Here is a 22,724-nt window from a genome sequence, read left to right on the forward strand (position 1 = left end):
CCCCATCATGTCACCATTTGGTCTTTGGAAGGTACCTGTAGCTAGTATTCTTAGGCCAACACATACCTTGGTATCCACTGGAATGGGTTCCCCTCTGTTGGTTCTGTGTGTGAGGCGTGGCCAGCACAGCTCAACAATTTGCTGTAGGAGGTCTCTGTCCACCCTATAGCGCTCCACTATCTCTAGCTCATATAGTTCATGGTAGGTTACCCTGGGTCTGTACACTCTTCTCCGTCTCCTCACTGTGGATTGTTCAGCAGCATTTGCAACATCACCACCCTCAGCACCTTGCACATGTTGGTTTATAATAGCAAGAGCAGCCCCTAACATTTTGTCTGACTTAAGCTTTTTAAGCTTTCCCTGTTTGTATACTGCAGTGTTGCAGAGTTCTTGGGGAAAAATAGGGGGGAATGCTGTTTGCAGAGTTTAAAGTGCTGGGCTGGGCTAGTCTGCTGCCAGTGTAATTGGCTGATTCTGATATATTTCACCTGGCAGCTCTGCTAGTTTTCCTTGGTTAACTTCCTACTACTTCTTTTCCTTCCTTTTGCCTTTCTATTTCTGCCCGGGGGGAAGCGCCGGGCAAATGTGCGCACATGCACACACACGCTGTGTGCACGTTTGCAAGGAGTTTCCTATCTGTTACATTGTGCACCTTTGGTTTGAGGTTATCAAATAGGACAACTGTAGGCATGCCTCTTGCAATCCTGAGCAACTCAAAGCAAACATAAGCCACTGTGCTCCAATTAGCTTACAGCCTGTCTGACACACACCCTCATGATGTCACCTATATTCTACTCTACTACTCACCTACTCCTACTCTTACACTCTTGGGGCACGGCTCACATGCTGGGGAAAATTGGGATTCACTATCCTTATCCTCATTTGCATAGGATTGCCTACTAATGCATGGTTACTTCTCTAACACTGAGCTTCCCCCCCTTAGCAACCACTACTCAGTGGCCATGTTGTCTTCAGCCTGCCATTCACCTGCATGGCAGAATAAGCTTTTTAGTGAAAATGCCTATTTTTGGCTTTTTTTTAATTATTTTCTTATTTTTATAAGTGCCACACATTTGCGTGGTGCTGCGCTATGCTTAAACATCGGAGATAAGGGAAAAAAAACAGTTAGATTTTTAAATTGTTAAACATTTATAAATGCCAATGGCATGCTTCCTCAACTGTATGCATCCTTTATTTGGAGCTGTCATAGCTCCGTTTAGCTATTTGCAGAACGGTACTCCGTTACCAACGGAGTACATTTCTGTAGATAACACTAATCTTCCACGGACAGGTTAGTGTTTCCTGGATCGCAAATTTACCTCATTTGCATAGCTTTCACCAGCAAATGAGGTAATTTGCATACCATGACGCTGTCCGTGCAAGAGTAGTTTTAGCAGCTCTCGTGCACGCCCCTGCCGGCTGCTCCTGGATCACACAGCAGACATACTGCCTGTTTGATGTCTTACACTACTCTATAACTCCGTGCAAGCTTTCGTAAATCCGGCCCTATGTCTCTGTTAATCAGTGTGATGTGTATAGCGACAAATAACAATATAAACATCTAGTCCTGTATTTATATTACATTACTATAAGAAATAATAATCAAACAGATGGAAGTGGGATTCACTTCTGTGTGAAATACTGTGATGCTAGGGGAAGGGTACAGTGGTTATCTGAACTCAAAAAAGAATTAAACTGCTAAGGGCAGAGGGGTAATTAGAACTTAGCAATTGTGTGCTAGTCTTGGAAGTATTTTAGGAAAAAAAAAAAAAGAGAGAGAATTACACAAAGACAAGCTAAAAGAAATAACAAGTGTGAAGACATGTGTGTGTGAAAATTAACAGTCTCAGAGTATCTACGGGAGGGGAAATGGTAAGGGTCAGACATGGGCCATGCAAAAGGACAGAGTCAAGCCAAATTAAAAAAAAATGTGTTAACTGCTTGTGCAAAAACTTAACAAAAACACAAATAGCTATGTACGTATGTGTATATATGTATACGTATATATATATATATATATATATATATATATATATATATATATATATATATATATATATACGTACGCACACACACACACACATATATATATATATATATATATATATATATATATATATATATATATGTATACACACACGCACACACACACAAATATTTAAATTTACATGCACATACATATGTATTTGCATACGTATACACATATACATACATACATATATACAGTGGATAGAAAAAGTTTACACACCCCTGTTAAAATGCCAGGTTTTTGTGATATAAAAATGAGACCGCAATAATTTCAGAACTTTTCCCACCTTTAATGTGACCTATAACCTGTACAATTCAATTGAAAAACAAACAAATCTGTTAGGGGAAAAAATATAAAATATAAAAAATAAAAAACGTACAATAAGCTGGTTACATAAGTGTGTGCACAGCCTTAAACTAATATTTTGTTGAAGCACCTTTTGATTTAATTACTGCACATTCTTTCCTCTCACAAAGTAAATTTTCACAGTCAAAGCTGGATGGAGGAGCACCCAACCACAGGTGTATGACAAAAAAGTACTTGAGTCATCAAGAGGTGTCCTGTAATATATCAACTGATACAATAAGAAGATATGTTTTATATCTTACATACCAGAGATTCTATCTTTGTAGATCTATGACTGGAGTGAATTCCAAGCAGTACGTCTTGCAGCATGGAAGAAGGGCAGCCAAAACTCCAGTTTTAGAAGGCTGATTCCCGAAATACTGAGGCATCAGAGGAACCCAGTTCCTTTAAGACAGGCTTGCAGTGCTTGAGAAAACTGTGATCCAAGGAACAAGTGGCCAGGGCACAGGTACTTGCAATGGTGTCATCCACAAACAAGTACAACAAGCAGCTACACCTGAAATGATGGGATCTTTGACATCATTTACAGGTTGGATGCTATTCCTTCACTATCTACACTGATGAGGATTATCAGCTTTCTGTCTTCCTAAACTCATATACCCACACTTTGTATAAAATCTGTATTGACATTGCACATCCAGGACTTGAAGAGCTTTCCAAGCCCTGTTTTTTCTCAAGTAAAGAAACCAAGGGCACGAACAGACTGGTTAAGGGACATTTTAAGAACTATTTCTGAAGGAGATATGGATGGGTCCTAAAGAACAGCTGATTCACGTGAAAGACCTGATATAGTTTCCTGCACTTAATGACATGCAGCTCTGAAGTCCTGCCGAAGAGACTACCACCAGAATATGCTTCGCAAGATAATAGACTAACACTGCCAAGCAAGCTGTTTTTGAACAGCTGACAGACAAGCCTGTTAAGCATGAAATCCAAGTCTTACAGACAAAAAGGGCCTTCAACTACAGAGATGCAAAACTCTTTGAGTTAATTCTTTTAAGCAAACATTTCTGGGTTACACAACTGCCATCCATCACATCATCATGGGGAGAAACAGATGACACTGGTGCTTCAGTATGACCAGGGTCAACTGCAAGCTGATTGAAAAGGTAGATAATCAGTACTGTGTTATGTGAAAAAGAGACATTTCCAAGTCAGTGGAAGAGGAAAATGACAGCAAATCTGAGAAGGCCAAGTAACATGCATTGTGGTGAATAGATGATGTATCCTAGAGAGTGCATAATAATTTCACTGGCTTTGCCTTTTCCTGACCTGAAAGTGGATTTTTCACTTTTTGTCTTGTGGTCTATACTTGCGGCATCCAAGGATAATTTCCACAGGAGGAGGATTACCCTCAAGGTGACTGATTCACAGAGACACTATGGCCACAGAGACTTCCAGATTCAACAGCCTATTGAAAGTTCCCAACTGGGAGAAAAATACAGACCACCACCACCATACTGCCAGATTCCCACACAGACTGACCAATGGGGGACAGAAAATCATACCCAATTCAACAGCTCAGTATGGCCCAATCAAGGTAAGGGCCCTACCCTTAAGAACTATGGTATATACGTGATTGTAACTGCTGTGATCCTTACAATGCAAGATTGCGTGTCTATTCCCTTATATAAAGTTTCCTTGGATTTTCTACTGCTGAACCATCCTTCCTCTGAGAAGATGGCACTAAATACTTTTAGAAATCATACATACCATAGAGGAATTTGTTTGGGTGAACTAATTGATCCTTTGAATGTTTATGTTGTTTTCTACAGTACCTTATTACTGTAGACGAGATTCACTGGATTTGCCTTTCCTGACCTGAAAGTGGATTTTTGAATTTTAGTCATTGTATAAACTTCTATGAAGCTTTTCACTTCTAATCAGGAGAAATTAAGTTAGATGATGACCAATGTCAGAGATTAGAAGCCAACTTTTCACACTGCTGATAAAGTCATACTGAAGTAAGACCCTGCATTCCCAAGATTCATCATGACAAATGAGTACAGGTAAGGGGAAAAGACCAATTTAATGCTGAATATTATCAAGCATAAAAGTTGCTAACAATGGCAGCTCACTAAAACAGCTTCCAGATTGCTCATTATAAGGTACAAAGCATACTACGAGTGATGCATAACCTTTGTCAGTTTTATTTATAATGCATTAATTTAAAAAATTGTTGGGAAGAAGTTAGAATTGTTGGATGATGTAAAGTTACAATAGAAATTTTCTCAAACTAAAAGCAGAGTATAATTAATGTATTTTAAAATAATTTACTGTAGCCTTTGTTTTTCTGAAATACATTTCTGACAACACGTGTGAAAACATTTTTGAAAAAAAAAAATGCAGGCATATATTACTATCATCATAATCATCTCAACCCCATGAAGTTACATACTGAACAGACGCACACAACAACAACATACAATGGACAATTTTTCAACATAAAGAACATCTTATGCAACAATGCTATCATAGAAGACTAAAACTTTGTGACAAGCTAGTACTATATGGGAGCCAGTTTTGCGTCATACAGTGATAAAGCTCTAAACCTCCCAAGCAAACACTGTTCATCTAGTGGCTGGAAAGCCTGCCAGAGCTGGCTGGGTGGAAAGAAGAATAATGAGGCAATGGCCTGCTGGCCTCTTCCATGAGGGAAGGGCACAAAAGGAGGGCAGTGGTTTGTGAGCCCCAGTGGTGATACCAAGGTCAAGACAGGAGTCCTACTGCTGCAGATGGGTGGGCATGGAAGGATGTATCGCACATAGGTGGGGGCATTAGGGGATCAATACATGTTCACCAGACAATGTCAGTGCTATATATCAGTGAGAGATAGGGCCACAGTATGATGTTACTTCAAATGGCCCGATCACTGGCAGCTCACACACCTCAAAACTTGCATATGAGGTGAACTGGCCACCCTCAGGTGTACAAGCTTCCCCGGAAGGGAAATCCTTCCAGTGCACGTAATGCTGGGATGGGGTAACCATGGTTCTGGGAACCTACAGGACTGACCAGTATGGAAGGTGACAGTGGAAAAGCCAGAAGTGAGCAGCAGCAGGGAGATAAAAATAAAGGGGTATTGTCTACCCCTGGACATAGTGTAGGCTACAAAGTGAAGATTGCCAGGACAGCATTTTCAATCAAACAACAAAATCTTTATATACTATAGTTTAACAGAAAACATTTTTTACACAATTCATAATCAATAAAACTTAAGATTGTATTTCGGTACATGTATTCTGTAGATGAGTACAATTTATTCAAGATGTTTCTTAGCAGCTATTCCAGAACAGTGATTAAACCCTTTTAGCACATCCCAACATTAAGTTCCATCACTGCTTAAATAAAAATTAATACTAAAATTTCCACATAAAGTATAACAACCACAAGCTTTGGCTGAACGAGTTACATGGACTTCACTTGCCATAGCAAAAAGAAGAGCAAAGTTTTTAATTAGCAAATAAGTGGAATGCTAATTTTGGTAGCAGTGGCTGCCTTCGGTATTTTTATTATTAAATAGACTGCTGCTGGGTATCCAGACTTTTCTCAATGTCATCCAACACCTGGACAGCTGCCTTTGGGATTCGAGTGCCTGGACCAAATATACTGGAAACTCCACAATCGTAAAGATATTCATAGTCCTAAAAAGGTAAGAAATAAAATTAAAAAAAATTACATGTATGCTTTGAAAACCAAACAATACAATATTTGAAGTTTTGTTAATGATGTTTGAAGTAAAATGACTACTCCACAACCTGAAGTACACAATTGATCTTCCAAATCATACAGCAGTACTGGCTAAAAAAACTGAACAAATGTCAAGGGAAGATGTAACACATATGTACTCACTGTATCAGTATATGTACTAAATATATCAGATGATTTGTGAAAAGGCATTCTGCAGTACATAGCAATTAACATGGTCTCTTCTGATATCCCCAAGCTGGCATAATTCTAAAAACTTTCATGATTCTCAGTTTAGAGACAGACGTGTACATCTCCCTCTGGACATATTCTGACAAGAAGCACCAGGCTAATAGGTATACCCAGCTCCTACATTGCCAGGACAACTACTATGCATAGACTAAATGTAACCTAAAGCACCCAAAACATGATAATATAGAACTATTTGCTTGCCCAACATAAAGCAAAATCCATTTGAAGATGCTGGATGGACAGGATGCTCAGGTACATAGAGGACAATAAGTTATCACAACAGAGACCCTTCTCATAGATCCTTTGAAACAGTTAGTATATAACTGTACAGTTGTCTTCAAAGGTCCACCACAGTAAAATGCCTCCCTGGAAAACTGGTGTCATAGGAAGTCCAAAATGCAAACATTCAGAAAACCATTCCCTGAAGTATCAAGGTGCCTAAAAAGGCTTGAATTCTGAAATCGCAGTTCAGGTATATTTTCTTACAGTTAAGAAAACCAGCTACATCCCTGGTGGTGTGGCTTTGGCAGCAGCATTTTCCAAAAGGTCAAAAGGTTGTTAACCACATTGTAGCAAATGACAATGTAGCTGCAAGCCCCTCTTTTCCAGGAGCAAATCAGACAAACAAGTGGCTTGTATTGCAAAAATCAAAGACACTCTTCAAATAAAATCTGAGATGACAGTGGACATACAGGCTATGAAACGCTCCTTCTCATGGATGCTGCCTTAAGAAGAAAATGACATGAATGAGCTGGGGCTTAATAACAGTTCTGAATGATATTTGGGGAGAACAGAGGCAAACATGAATCCTAAAAGACACCCGATCCTTGGGAAAGACCAACAAGAGTTACCTACAGATAAAGTCAGTAGTCAGACACCTGTAGACAGTGATGATGACCACCACAACACTGTCTTTTACGAGGTGTTCAGTGGAGAAAAGGCAAGCTTGTTAATCATGAAGTTTAAGCTGTAAGGAGAACACAGGTTCTTCCAACTACAGAATCCCTCTAAGGAAATACTTAACCAACTGTTTTTGAACCACATTTCTGCTATCCATAAGGTTGTGATGTGCAGAGAGGTCAGAAGTATGGACAGTGACTATCAATTTACTGAGATTCAAGTCAAAAAGATACCTAAAAAACGGCATAACTATTTACAAGCTCATTGACCAAGTAATGTACAGTGTGCCTCTTATGCGGAGCACCCCATCCACATTTCAAGAGTACCTCTGAAGAGTGGAAGGCTTTTCTGGGAGCTTCACTCATTTCTGAGACTCCTGAAGAATGATCCAAATAAAAAGAGGTTGTAAAGGTGAAGCCAAGCCTTCACGCGAAAGCAAGATGTTGCCCAAACTGAAAGGGACGTCCTTAGATTCTTGTACTGCCACAGACCTAACAGCCTGACACCACAATCTTTCTGGCCACCACAGGGCAGTAAGAATGTTTTCTGTTTTTCTCAGAATTTTTTTGTTTGTTTAGCAGAGAATCAGAGAAAAAGGTGAAAAGACATATAGGATCTTCCTTGCTGCTGAAAGAAGAATGTGTCCACAATTAAGTCCCCATTGCCCTTGTGAAATTAGCATAATGCCTCTGTGTGGCAGCTCCGAACATGGAGAGGCACTTCTGTAGTCCCCCCCTACAATGTCAGTCTTAACTGAGGCCTCTTCTGAGGATTTTAATGAGACCATTGTTCAGGCCACCATTCATCGGCATCACCTCCAGAGACTGGAGTTTCTTCATTTTTCAGATGTTCTTATTCTCATTACTAAAAAGGAAGGGAGGATCCCACAACTGTAGTTTGCAAAAAGGTTCCCAAAGATCACATTGCGGTCATAGCCCCCCCCCCATATCTCGAGGGTTCCAAGGTGGGAGTATGCGAAGCCATGAAGCAGAAAATCAAACTGGTGTCTGTTGTCTTGCCTAGGCCTAGGCTGGGCCAGTGCCCCAGCCTAAATCACTTTCCAGATTTCCACTGATTTACCAGTTTAACTAACTTAAGTTTCTGTGCCCTTTTTGAAAAACAACGGGGCAGACTTAGAAATACAATTAGGCCCCTTCTAAAAAGAAAGCAATAGAACATCCTCCTTTGGATTCTGATACCAATGACACAGGGGCAAATGAACTAGCTTATGTTGGCTAAATCTCTTACGAATCACACACCAAGAACACCTTGTCCTCTGCTTATGTAGTAGAAGATGTCTGCTTGGGAGACACTCACACTTCATAAAATGAAAAAAGTTTTGCGGTGAGAGTCAACGGAGTATTCTACTTATATGGTCTTGCCTGGATCTACAGCACTAGGTGTTCTTCCAGTGCAAGATGTCCTGAAGAACATTTTTACAAATGCATCCATGAAACCAGGCTGACATTCCCACCCCCACCCACGCGCGCACACACACACACACACACACACACACGCATGCAGACAAGCACGTGCACACACACACAAACACAGACGCAGACACACACACACAGATGCACACACAGATGCACACACACACACAGACGCACACACACACACACACACACACACACACACACACACACACACACACACACACAAAGCCTAAGGGAACCTGTCCTGTCAAGGACTTTGACAACTTCTTTTATAAAAATCTTTTGGCTAATCCTTTTGTGATGCCCCTGTATTCCTGCAAGGAAGCAATTTCAGGTCCATCCAGGAACCCCATTCCTAATGGCAAAAAGAGTAGTATACATGACAGGTTTGGAGAAAAAGTGTATACTTCTGCTATCCCCTCACTTAGGGCCATCAAGTGTCAGTCATGCATGCTTTCATGCATGCAATTCCTGCTGGAAAGAATGACGGCTAAGGCAGAGTATGCAGGATAAGAATATCAAGCAAGAGTTTTGCTGCCAGAATTGTAAAATTTGTCGATTTATATCTGTAGGTACCAGTATCGCTGTAGCCAATTATAATAGAATTATTGAAGTACCAGGGTTTGTAGATTGCAATTCATGTGGTTTAGTTTATATAGGCATGTGCACAGCATGTCCAGCTTTTTATGTGGGTATGACTACACGTAGTCTTAGTACCCGCATAAAGGAACATTTATATAGTATAAGATGCCAAGATGATAAAAATGCCTTATACAAACATTCTATGAATTGTAATTTCTTTAAAAAGTTTGTTTTTTCAGTACTCGAAGTTTGTGAAGCGGACAGTAGGGCTGGGGATTTTAAGAATATTTTAGAACAAAGGGAAACATTATGGCAGATCAGGCTAAACTCAGACAAACATCCTGGGTTAAACGAAGCAATAAATGTGAAGTGTTTTTTAAAATATAGAAAGTTAGGTATAAATAAGGAATATAATATACTTGAATTGTTCAATCAAGTATGAATACAGAGGAGTTTTTAATAGTTTTTTTAACAAAGTTGATTATGAATTAATTGCTTAATTGTTTTAAATTATGTGTTGATTGAATGTGTATTTAAACAAGTTGAAATGAGTTTGTAATTTATTCTGATGAAGTCGTGTGATGAAAGCGTGTATTAAAGTGTATCCTACGCTATTTTTGACTGGGTCAACATTATTGGTGCTATTTAAAAGTGTTTTTCGTTCTGTTTTGCTACCATTATTGAACTGACTTGTTTAGTTGAGTTCATCTTTCCTTTATCAAGCAAGAGATGCTTGAGCTTTGCAACCCTTCTCACGTTTCCAAGTACTCCACAAAAAATTATGTCAGTGAAGAGATGCTTGAGCTTTGTAACCCTTCTCACATTGCCAAGTACTCCACAAAAAATTATGTCAGTGAAGAGATGCTTGAGCTTTGTAACCCTTCTCACATTGCCAAGTACTCCACAAAAAATTATGTCAGTGATGCAGTGGATGCACTATCATGCAGTGCAACAGCTACAGGGTCTGTTACTTTGAGGATATATGTTTGGTTAAGGTCCAAACATGTGAAGAAAGAAATCTTCAGTACACCATTAGATCCATGGATTTAAATATTGCTTGTGGCAAAAATAATACATCTTGGAGAGACAGACGTGTTTCTCAGAGAATTGCTATTCTGTGGAACAGGCTCCCCATCGATGTGAAGCAGAGTTCCTCCCTAACCTTATTTAAGTGTAACTTGGACGAATGGACGAATAATGGGAAATTTGCCCCTGGTCTGGCGACAATGTTTCTGATGGGCAGAGGCAATAATGGTTAAGGTGTTTGCCTTACAAACACAAGGCACAGGATTTGAATCTCACAAGGGATAATTGGCTAGGCTTACTACTAACCTAGGCTTAGTACTAACCTACGAACCACCTATGAACCTATAAATCAAATGTATGGTTCACATGGCTATGCTTATAAGGGCCCCAGTGGTTGTTAGCCTAGTATACATCTATTAACTTATGAAAGGAGGCATGAACTTAATTAAAACCATTGACAACTCCGGCTCAGCTAGAGAAAAAAAGACTGTTTGATCTATTCCTATCCTTAAATTCTGTAACCACAGCAAACTCAATTTGTGGCACTCCAGAGGTTGATGTTTGTTTCTAACCAATTCCCTAGCACAGTTTCAGAAGCAGTAAAGGTACAACTTTGACCCTGGAATCCTAGGTGGAGTCAGGGAATTTATTCCCTGTGCCCCCTTAAGTTCACCTGATGATCCCTTGCTGGGTAACAAACCTTTTTATAGAAGTTTGCCCGTGCCTTCATGGAGACTTCTGGGATTAAACACCTCACAAACTGAACAATCCACACTTAAATGCTAACACTCAAACTATGCTTCTCTTGAGGTGAACATTTTATGTCCACATTTCTCTCTCTTTCTAACACTGAAATGCTTTGCATGTTCTTCATTTTGACTGACTGACAACTAACCCAAAAATAGAGAAAAAATGTTTTTTCTCAAAAAAAAAACCCAAACAAATAGAAAACACCCGTTAAAACTACTCCATCAAAGCACTTTACACAAAATGGCAGCCTGAGCTTGGGAACAAGGGAGGGCACAATACAATTTCAAATTTTGAAGGAACAAATGGAAATATATGACCTTAAAGTCATTGTCAATGACATGAAATGAACAAAGATCACATTATTTTTGCAAAAATTCTCAAAGATGCAAGAGGAAAAATCACCAAAAAGGTAACTTGAGACAGTCTCTTGATGTGAGCAGAACCATTGCAAATGAAATCTGGAGAGGAAGGGTGGCAAAGAACATTACAGGACAGTTATAGTTTTTAACATCTTTATTAAACATGACATTTTAAAATGGCATGGGTATACCTACAGTGAAATAAAATAAATAAGCCATAACATGGATTGACATTATTATTTTCATGCAAAATACATACACACACACACACACACATATATATATATATATATATATATATATATATATATATATATATATATATTACTTCAAATTATTTTTCAAATTTGCTGCCATCCTTTAAACCTCGGTCCTCATCCTAAATATTATTTTGCATGTACTGTTCTCACAAATTCCATTAATCTCTATGTTATTTGCTCCTTCCCATTTCTAAAGATCCCACTTTTATTTTTTTCATCTCTTTTACAATATTCAGTACGTCATTTACATTTTATTTAGATTTTGTTTTCCATTTTCTGGTAATTGCTTTTAGGGCAGCCAATACCATTACACTTAGTAATGTCTTTCTGTGTCTAAGCAATTCGGTTACTGTGTCCCAGCTCAAAAAGAATCACTTCCTTAGTTACAAACATTTGCTCCCCCTTGCAGTTTTGTCAAAGTACTATGTAGCAACTTTTTTTAACATCTGCCAACTTGTTACAACTTTCCCAATTACTTCTGTCTTTTCCATCACACCTCCAGCAATATCTGTCTGCTTGTGGACAAATTCTCTGAAGTCGTTTAGTCGACAAAATACATATGCACTCAATTCCAAGCAAACATGCTAAACCTCCTGATCTGTTGTGCATACTTGAGAACCATGCAGAAGTCCTGCCACGGTTCCTCTGTAAATTGCCTTTCTTAGTCGCTCTCTTCTCATTTTCTTTAACCTTCTTTGATTGAGGATTCCATACAACTATATTTAATAATGATACTCTTACATGCACATTATTTTTACATACAGTTGTGAAATACATGTCAAATGGGAAAACAATATAATGGAGTTGCCAAAAGAGTTAGTAGAGCACAAACTTTTACTACAAATAAACCCATATTGTAGGCTGTTCTACATGATTGCAAAAGAAATGCCACAAATCTATGTAATCTTTTAGTTATGTACTCACCATAACTTCAGATGTTTGGGATCCATCTCGCCTACATTCTGACTGATGGGTTCGGAGCCGATCCCTCGGCTCTGACTCGGCACGCTTATGCCAAAGAGCGAAGTCTCTTATTGGCTGAGCTTACTATATCCCAGGATGCACCACTACCAGTCCCCCAGATCTAGTTTGTCCGCATACATGCACACATGCACGCCCTGCTTATATAACATCGTCAGATGAAACAAGATAAAACAGTAGAACTCAAAACCGTTCAATCTCTTCTGATCTCCAAGGCAGGGGGAAGGAGGGTGGGTATTAGGAATGTAGGCGAGATGGATCCCAAACATCTGAAGTTATGGTGAGTACATAACTAAAAGATGTTATGTGATCCTATCTCGCCTACATTCTGACTGATGGGACAGCGTCCCTAGCACCTGAATCCTGGGTGGCTCACTGGAAAACACTCCTGAGTACCGTGGAACCAAATGATGCTCGCCCTTTAGATGCCACATCCAATTTATAGTGGGAAATGAAAGTGTGCGGATTTGACCAAGTAGCCGCAGCACAAATCTCCGATATAGCGAGCTTGGAATGAAAAGCTATAGAAGTCGCCATAGCTCTGGTAGAGTGAGCTTTGATAGATGTTGTAAGTTGCTTATTCGAAGAAGAATAAGCCTGAGTTATACAATCTCTAATCCATTTGGAGATAGTAGCTTTAGTAATGGTTATACCCAATTTATTGTCTGAGAAGGACACAAACAACTGGTCTGACTTACGAAATTGCTGAGTCCTGTCTAAATAGAAGCGCAATTGCCTGTGAACATCCAATTTATGGAGAGTGTATTCTGCTTCATTGGAGAATTTTGGGAAGAAAACTGGTAGCTCTAGAGATTGTTGAAGACAGAGATTAGAACAGACCTTTGGGACAAAGGATGGATTAGGCCTAAGTGATACTCTATCCTTGTGGAAAATCAAGTACGGTGGTTTAATAGATAGGGCTTGAAGCTCTGAAATTCTTCTTGCAGAAGTAATTGCAACTAAGAAGGCCGTTTTCCAAGACAGATATTTTAACTCACATGTAGCAGCCGGTTCAAAAGGGGAAGATGTTAACGCACGAAGCACCAAGTCAAGGTCCCACGGAGGCGCAGGATGAAAAACTGGGGGTCTTAACAGACCCGCACCTTTAATGAAAGTTTTGCATAGTCTGCTGCTCATCCATGGAGGATCCATGGACTCGTGGAATTTAGAGATAGCCGCTAGTTGTACTTTAATAGTAGAGACAGAAGATCCTTGATTAAATAGGGATGTCAAGAATTTTAAAACCTCCGGGATAGGAGCAGTGATAGGGTCTAAGCCCCTGAGTTGAGCCCAGATAGCAAACCTCTTCCACTTACTGAGGTACAATTTCTTAGTGGTGGGTTTGTGGGCCGAAGATAAAATGTGAATAACTTCCGGGTCCAATGTGTGACTTCTGACTAAAGTCGGAAGTGGAGGAGCCAAGCTGTCAACTTCAAGGAGTGAAGGGACTGATGCTGTCGTCCCGACTGATGAATTAACAGATCCGGAATTAGGTCTAAAGTCCACGGATCGTCCACCGCATGTTTCTTCAGGTAAGGAAACCATACTTGACGAGGCCAGTATGGGGCAATCAGTATCATTTCGGACCCCAATTGAGAAGCTTTTTGAATGACTTTGGAGAGAAGTGGAATCGGAGGAAAGGCATAAAAAGTAGCCCTGTTGGCCAAGGTTGTGCTAGAGCATCCATAGCTACTTCTCCCTGATGTGGAGTCAAGGAGAAGAACCTTTTGCACTTCGTGTTTAGTGGGGTCGCAAATAGGTCGCAGCACGGCGTCCCCCATCTCCGGAAAACCTGAGCTGCTACTGTTTCGTTTAGGGACCACTCGTGAGGAGAGAGAATTGTCCTGCTCAATTTGTCTGCCAATATATTTGATTTCCCCGGTATGTGGGTCGCTACCAAGAAACGGTTGGTAGTTACAGCCCATTCCCACACCCTCATGGCCTCTCTGCAAAGGGGTAAGATCTGGTCCCTCCTTGTTTGTTTAGATACCAGACCACCGACATGTTGTCTGTGTGGATGGCGATGATGCCCTGAGGAAGAAACTTGTGTAAGGCCTGTAGGGACAGAAGTACAGCCCTCATCTCCAACACATTGATGTGGAGAAGAGCTTCGTCTGGAAGCCAGGAGCCCTGAACTAACCTGCCCAGACAATGCCCCCCCACCCTATCTGGGAGGCATCTGTCGTCAGGGTAACCACTGGAGAGGGAATAACAAAGGGGCTTCCTTGATTTAGATTGGATGTCTGAAGCCACCAGCGAAGGTCCCGTTTGCATGTTCCTGTAATCATGATGGGATGATTGAGGGGAAGGTCCTGAAAAGACCATTGAGTTGACAATAGCCACTGAAGAATTCTCATGTGCAATCTTGCCAGAGGAACTAGAAGAACCGTGGCAGACATTGAACCCAAAACTTGTAGGACCATCCTGGCTGGGGCTTTGGATCTTGAAATCAGAGCTTGAACTTGGCCCTGTAAAGTTTGGATCCTTTCGGTAGGAAGAAAAACGCGCATCAATTTTGAGTCTATCTCTGCTCCTATAAACCTTATGCGTTGAGAGGGCAGCAAGACAGACTTTGACCAATTGAATGTAATCCCCAGGGTAGCACCCAGGGAGATGGTGGCTTTGAGGTTGTCCATTAGTAGATGCCTGGTGGTGGCAGTCAGGAGCCAGTCGTCCAGATAGGGAAACACTTGGAATCCAAGACTCCTCAGGTGAGCAGTCACTACTGCCAAACACTTGGTGAACACCCTGGGGGCTGTGGTGAGACCAAAGGGCAGTGCACAAAATTGGAAATGACTGACTCCCAGGCTGAAGCGCAGATACCTCCTGGACGCCTGATGTATCGGTATGTGATAATAGGCGTCCTTGAGGTCTATGGAGCACATCCAAACATCCTTCTCCAACAATGGGAGAATGGATTGTAACGTGACCATTCGGAATTTGGACTTCGTGACGGATTGGTGCAGTCTGCTGAGATCCAATATTGGTCTCAGGTCCCCTGTCTTTTTTGGCACTAAAAAGAACCTGGAGTAATTTCCGGATCCGATCTGGTCTGTGGGGACCGGTTGGATGACTCCTTTTTCTAGCAGCTTTAAAGCTTCTGCGGCTGCAATTTCCCTTTGACTGGGTGGTGGGTCCGGGATTTTTTGGGACGGTGGGGGTGAACATGTGAATGGGATGGTGTAACCTCCGGCAATGATCCGAAGCACCCATCTGTCCTGAGTGATTGACTCCCAGGCTTTTAGGTGCTTGGCAAAACGGCACCCGACTGGCTCCGGAGCAGCACAGCCGGGCAATCCCTCAAGATGTGTGGGAGGCTGAAGAGCCACGAAAGGACTCGCGGTCTCCAGAATTGCGGGGCCCTCTGCCGCCTCTGGGACGGCGTCTCCCAGAAAAATTTCCCGTCCTCTGCCTCTGGAAGGGGAATCTTCCTGCTGTTGAGAAAAAAACTTACGTGATTTACGGAACCACATCTTCCCCCCTCCTTTAGCCTTGGGATAAGGCCGAAAGGGAGTGGAATAACGGGCACCTACGGCAGATAAAGTTTTTCCCTCTTGCTCACAGCGGGTAAGGGTGTCTTTAACCTTAGGTCCAAACAAAGAGGACCCATCAAAGGGAGCGTCGGCGAAGGAAGACTTGAAGGCCTCCGCAAACTGACACAAGCGGAGCCAGGCTTGTCTCCGTGAGAGCCACGCCTGTGCCTGCCGCTCTACCCGCCTTGCCGCATAGGAAATGAGCCTCATGGACGAGTTAGAAATTGACGTAAGGATAGCCAACTGAGAGCTAACCGACTGGGCTAGCTGCTCAGGTAGGTTACCCGAGAGGGAATCTGACAGCTCCTTGACCAGATCCCTCTGAAGCCTGGTAAAATGTGCCAAATAATTCAGAGACCTTAAAGTAAAGGCCGCTGAAGTCAGGGTGCGCTTCCGCACCTGTCCATGCTCCTAGACTCCTTATTAGGAGGATGGATGGACGTTGAAGCCTCTGCCACGTCCTGTTGTGTAGCAGATGCCACCACCATGGCATCTACAGCCACGCCTTTAGTGAGGAATTCCTTCTCGGGTGGGGCAGACAAAAATTTATTAGGACGAGAAGGGACTGGTTCCACGGTATCTGGATGTTCCCACACCCTTCGACAAACTAAATCCAGGAGCTCGTCGAAGGGCGGAGACACCCAGGAGGCGGAGGGCTGAGCCCCAAAGGCCTTGAGGAGCACTGACTCATCAGCAGAGGGGGGTTTGGATATCCAGCCGCCTCGTTGTTTGAGGATCTCTAAGATGTCTGCAAATGAGACATCATCCGAGGACGACTTCGGGGACCCCTCCGCATCATCAAGATCAGTGTCCAATGTAATAGACTCGGGGGAGTCCACGTGCTTCCTCTTGCACGATCTCTTCCTTGGGGTTCCTCTGAAGACAACTCCGAAGAACCCTCAGGAGGAGGGGAACCCCAATGGGGGTAACCTCAGGCCCAGGGCTCCGCTGCCTACGGACAGGGAACTGCCAAAGACCCAGTCTCCACGCCCAGGGAAGGTGCCGGTAAAGCCGGAGAGATGGCCGAAGAAGACTTGGCCAAGGCACTCCTCATAGCTCTGAAAGCCGGACCCCCAGAATCCTGGGAGTGTCCGGTTCCCGGAGCCATGATAGCCGACGGAAGTCCCGCAGCGGGCACCGAGAGGGAGGCTCGGAACCGATAGCATAGGTCCCGAAACATCACCCCCGGGTCCAGCCGAAGAAGTCCGTGTACCAAACTCGGACCCGAAGGCCCGGGTTGGAGTAAGGGTCGGAGCCGACCCTAAGATCTCCACCGGCTCCAACAGCACCTGCTCCGACGGAGCCGAAGCGGTCGGAGGAGGAATAGCAATGGGATGGGCCTGGGCTATCGGCTCCGAAGCCAACTGGGTCGGAACCGAAACAAATTTTTGAAAGACTGGGGACTGGAACAGTCTTTGGAGCACCCTGTCTATATCTGAATCCGACATCCTCAAGACCGAGAGGATACTGAACGGTTCGAGATGGCCTCTCCAACGGCCCCAAAGGGCTAGGGGACCGGCTCGAGGCGACCCGATGACTATCGGCGCCGAAGGAATACCACACTAGATTCCATCGGTGCCGAGGAGGACTTCGGCGCCGAGGAGGAAGTGTCTGAGCGGGCAACCTTTGTCGGCTCCGAGACCAGTGGAGCCGACGAAGGTGACCCGCCTCTCAATGCCCCAGCCATCGGCTCCGAAGCCAGAGGAGTCGAGACTGGTGGCATCGAGGCAGACCGTTCCGCCCTCGGCTCCGAAGTCCTTGGAGCCGAAGGAGAAGCCTGCCTATGTCTTTTGGCGGTCGGATCCGACGGACTGGTCGGAGCCGACACCCTTTTCTTTTTAGTTGGAGAAGGAGATGATGCCAGCGCTTCTTCAAAGGAAGGTTTTATTAACCCTTTAAGAATAAGTTTATTCTTCCTCTCCTGGAGGACCCTTGAGGAAAAAGCGTGACACACACTGCATGACTCCTGTAAATGTTTTGCACCCAAACAATACACACAGAGCGAGTGATCGTCTGTGATGGACATCTTGAAATTACATTTGGTGCATTTTTTAAAGCCCGAAGGCCTAGGATTCTGAGACATTATAGCAACACAAAAAAATCAGTAATCCCTGACAGAAAAGGAACTATCCACTGACTTTCTGTTTTACTGACACTACCTAATAATAGGTTTACAGTTGCCGATTAGGTAAAGAAAACCGAACTAAAGGGTACTTTGAAACCCTCTAAGGTTTAAGGGGGTTGACAGACCGGGAAGGCCCTAAGATGAAAGAGGCCTAAAATCAAAATCAACGCCCAATCACACAACAAAGTCTTCTCACAAACTCCAAACACACACAAAGTGAAGAATAGCCGTTAAAACAGCTTTTTATGACAAGAACAGCAAAATTCTGACAGAAAAAAGTTAGTAAAAATTACTACTCAGCTCAGCCAGCTCGAGACCACGTCTTCGCAGGTTAGCGGCAAACGAGATCTGGGACTGGTAGTGGTGCATCCTGGGATATAGTAAGCTCAGCCAATAAGAGACTTCGCTCTTTGGCATAAGCGTGCCGAGTCGGAGCCGAGGGATCGGCTCCGAACCCATCAGTCAGAATGTAGGCGAGATAGGATCACATAACATCTATAATTCTATGTATGCATGCAGGTAAACACAAAGAAATACTTACCTTGAAGCACTTCAATTAAGGCACTTAGCTGATGGGTGTTCAGAGGATATGAATAGGATTACACCAAACCTCTCCCTAAGCTCCAAGACCTTACACAACAATCCGACTTTTCATAACAAAAAACAAAACTAAATTACTGCTCTTCACCCCCAAAACGTGTCTCTACCAAAACAAATTCACTAGCATCTCTGCCAATAACACCTTGATAGAACAAATAAACCACAGAAAATCACTGTGCATTATTGTAGATGACCATCTGAAATTCGACCACCACATATTACATGTTTAAAAATAATCTTCAAAAACTAGGTACATTTCAAAGAGTAAAAACCTACCAGACTGACACAGCCAAAGAATGCATAGATTCTGTCTTACTGCTGTCTCTCCTCTATGCTTACCCAATCTACAGTAACCTTCAAGACTCACAACTATCCAAACATGAGCAATGTTATAATAAAATAGCCAAATTTGCAGTAAACTATAACAACAGAACACATCACTGACTAGTCTTCAGATAATTAAACTGGTTAGAATTACCAGATCATCTAACTGTTTCTCACCTAACCACAACACACAGACTTCAGTATAAGCAAGACAACTTAATACAACCCTACTCCTCCAGTCGAAGTTTATGATGTGCAAAAAAATCACTAATCACTGTGACAAAATCATCTAATACTGCAGGTAACTCTCTGTATTCAAATAGTATAGCTACTATGGGACAACATCCCACTACCACTGAATTCCATTCAGAATGCAAAATAATTTAAAAGGCAGTTAAAACTTCACCTATCAAATTAATGGATCTGCTCCTGTAAATCTCAAGAATAAATGCCACTGTTACCTTCGGCTTGCCATACTGTCAAACCATTTCTCTTCGTTCAGAACTCTATGTCCCACAGCCAGTCGCTGTGAATACCTGAACAATTTTACTAGCACATCCCAGCTATATACACAGTTTTGTGACACTGCCCACCCTCCAGTTCTATACTTCTAATACAAACCTTACGATAGACAGATACATACATACATACATACATATATATGGCTATCTACACAACTTGCTTTTTTAATAGTTATTTTATACTGTAGATGTATAGATGATTTGATTTTTTTTATCTAAGGGGGGTGCTGAAATAGCCCCCCAGTTTATAAGTGATTTAGATGCAAATCACTTTCAGATAAAATTTGATGGCTTACAGATAGGAAAAATAGTTAACTATCTAGATGTCACTTTGACTGTTAGGAACATTAAGATAGTAACTAACATACACAGAAAGGGAATTGGAGATTATAATATTTTGGATAGTAGCAGTTGCCATCCACCACATACTTTGAAGGCGCTACCTTATAATGAATTATTGAGCGTCAGCAGGCTATGTAATGATGAAATGGGCCTAGAAAAGAAAATAATAAAAACTTAACTTCAAGCAAAGGGGTATAATGAAAATGCTATCTTAGATGCCCTTCATAAAATAACAGATACCAGCTTACTTCATAATAAGCCTTTAGTAAAGAAGATAAATAATAATAGAGAATTTAATACTGTGCAGGAGTGTAGAAAAGTCTATTCTGTTACTGTATATAATATCTTACGTGAGAATCATTGATGCCATTAGACATTATTGGCCCGATTTAATACGGAAGGGGTAAAAAATCTTTGTAGAACTGTAAATATCTCTTTCAAGAGAAGTAGAAATATCAAAGACATGGTGGTACACAATGGATTTGTTTCACCTGGTGAAAAATTAAATCTGCAGGTTTTGGAATTGGCACCTTCCCTTGTGGAAGGTGTTCGGTTTGCTCCAACATTGCCAAATGTTCTGAAAAAATAAATGGTGTAAAATTCTGTTCCACTTCTGCTTTTTCATGTATAACTAAATCAGTGGTATATGCTTTGTCTTGCCCCTGTAACTTGTTTTATATAGGAGAGACTACAAGAATATTCAAGTTACGGTTGCAAGAACATATTAGAGACATAAAAAACAATAATGCTATGAGCTCTATAGCTTTACATTTTTTTACTTGTTATAGCAGTGACTTTTCATTGTTAAACGCTTGTATTCTGGAACATATATCAGAAACAGAATGAAAAAGAAATTACTGTAAAAAGAGACTTTATATATTTTAAAATGTAGTACATTATCTCCAGTAGGTTTAAATAGTGAATGTAACTGGAGAGTGTTTCTTTAAAATGTATTTATGATTATTTTAATTGATGGCTGACTAATCAGGTGATTATTTGATTAATTGTATTTAAGTGAATAAATGTGTGTATACACATATATATATATATATATATATATATATATATATATATATATATATATATATATATAGATACGGATGTATGGTGTGGCATATTTTGTAACTCCAGGAAGGCTGTGCCGAGGCTCCAGAGTGTTATTCAGTGTGAATAAACTATTTAATACAAGATTGGTGACATCTTTTTCGCTGGCTTTGTAGTCTGGTGTGTATAATTTGCTTCTCTACCTGTTTTATACTCCACCTCTTTATTACAATATTAACATTTTCTGCCCTACCCTAGGCTCCTTCCTGCATCTCCATTTCTTTGCATTTCTAAGCACTAATCACATATTTTATCTACTTAACAAACAAACTAATACACTTCTTCAAATGCATGATGTTCAACATCTACTAATGCATAAAAATCTTTTATCCTGTAATGGTTGCCTTTATTTTCATATGAATGTAATCTAATTAGCAAAGTCAAGTGCAATTGTTAATGTATATTATGGAATGTCTGTTTAAAAATGTCTGTAATATGTTGGAGATTTTCTCTCCAGGCCTCCAATGAAAAGGGGTCGTTGAGTAAAATTTTTCAGACAAACCTGGCAAACAAAAGCAAAATAAATAAAAAAATAAATAAATAAAATATAATTACACTGACAAATGATATAATTTTGAAAGATGTTCAGAGAATAGATGTTAATGAACTCATCACTCAGAGGTGGACAAAAGTAGGCAAGTATACCACTACAGCAGTTCATTAAATTTTGCCCAAGGGTTCCACTGCAAAGGGGACCCAGCTCAGAGGACAAGAAAAGAGTTTCTCATGAAAGAGGAGAAGATCTCAGTATATGGACAACAGCAAGCAATACAAAGAAAAGGACAGTTGTGTAAGTGAAACTTACTATAACAGTTTGTTTGTGTCTTTCGACTTTTCCCGGTTAGGGGTCGCCACAGCGGAAACTCCGGTCCGCTAATGATTGGCAGTAGATTTTTACGTACTGGCTTGCCGGGCCTAATGCACAGCCTTCAATGAAGGAACGCCCATTCACGCATGTCGCCACACAGAAGACGCTCTAACTGAGAATCGAACGGGCAACGTCTAACTGTGAGGCGACAAAGTTACTGCAGCACCACCACCGCAGTATCGAAACTTACTATAACAGTAAATGTTTTAATTGACAACTGTTGCAGTAGCCTAAGTTATTTGGGTATGCACTGGCAAAGATACAACAAACTGGACAGCTTTTCAAAGCTTAAGGGCACCTTCAATGCCTTCTGTAAGCAGCTCGAACAAAGCTCCACATAAAAGGGAGTTGGATCACCAAAGAAATTCAGAGATTTTTTGCCTCAAGAACACAGGCTAAATCCCTGAAATAATGAAACATATAAACATATGTAAAAAATAAAAAAAAATGTTAAATATATATATATATATATATATATATCTATAGATATATACATAGATAGATAAGGAGCGTGTGTGTGTGTGTGTGTGTGCATGTATACATATATATATATATATATATATATATATATATGGTGCACATGCATATGCTCGACCGGTGGATGGTCGACTGGATATGGCTGAAAGGAGTGCAGCAACATCTCAAAAATGCAATTGCAAGTGTTGCGAATCTCAAAATC

The 22,724-nt window shown here is 41.2% G+C and overlaps 1 protein-coding gene across 1 annotated transcript in view; it reads right to left on the bottom strand.

Moving 5' to 3' along the window:
- Nucleotides 1–4,399: 4,399 nt before the first annotated feature.
- The window catches only part of MMUT (methylmalonyl-CoA mutase), a 726,274-nt gene continuing 707,949 nt past the window's right edge, over nt 4,400–22,724 (bottom strand). The window contains exon 13 of the mRNA XM_044062658.1: nt 4,400–6,039. Within this exon, the coding sequence (XP_043918593.1) occupies nt 5,911–6,039 (129 nt within the window). The 3' untranslated portion in view covers nt 4,400–5,910. The remainder of the gene's footprint in view (nt 6,040–22,724) is intronic.

This window comes from Protopterus annectens, chromosome 2.part1 (genome assembly GCF_019279795.1).
Source record: "Protopterus annectens isolate FY-2018-M chromosome 2.part1, PAN1.0, whole genome shotgun sequence".
In the NCBI taxonomy this organism is placed as follows: domain Eukaryota; kingdom Metazoa; phylum Chordata; order Ceratodontiformes; family Protopteridae; genus Protopterus; species Protopterus annectens.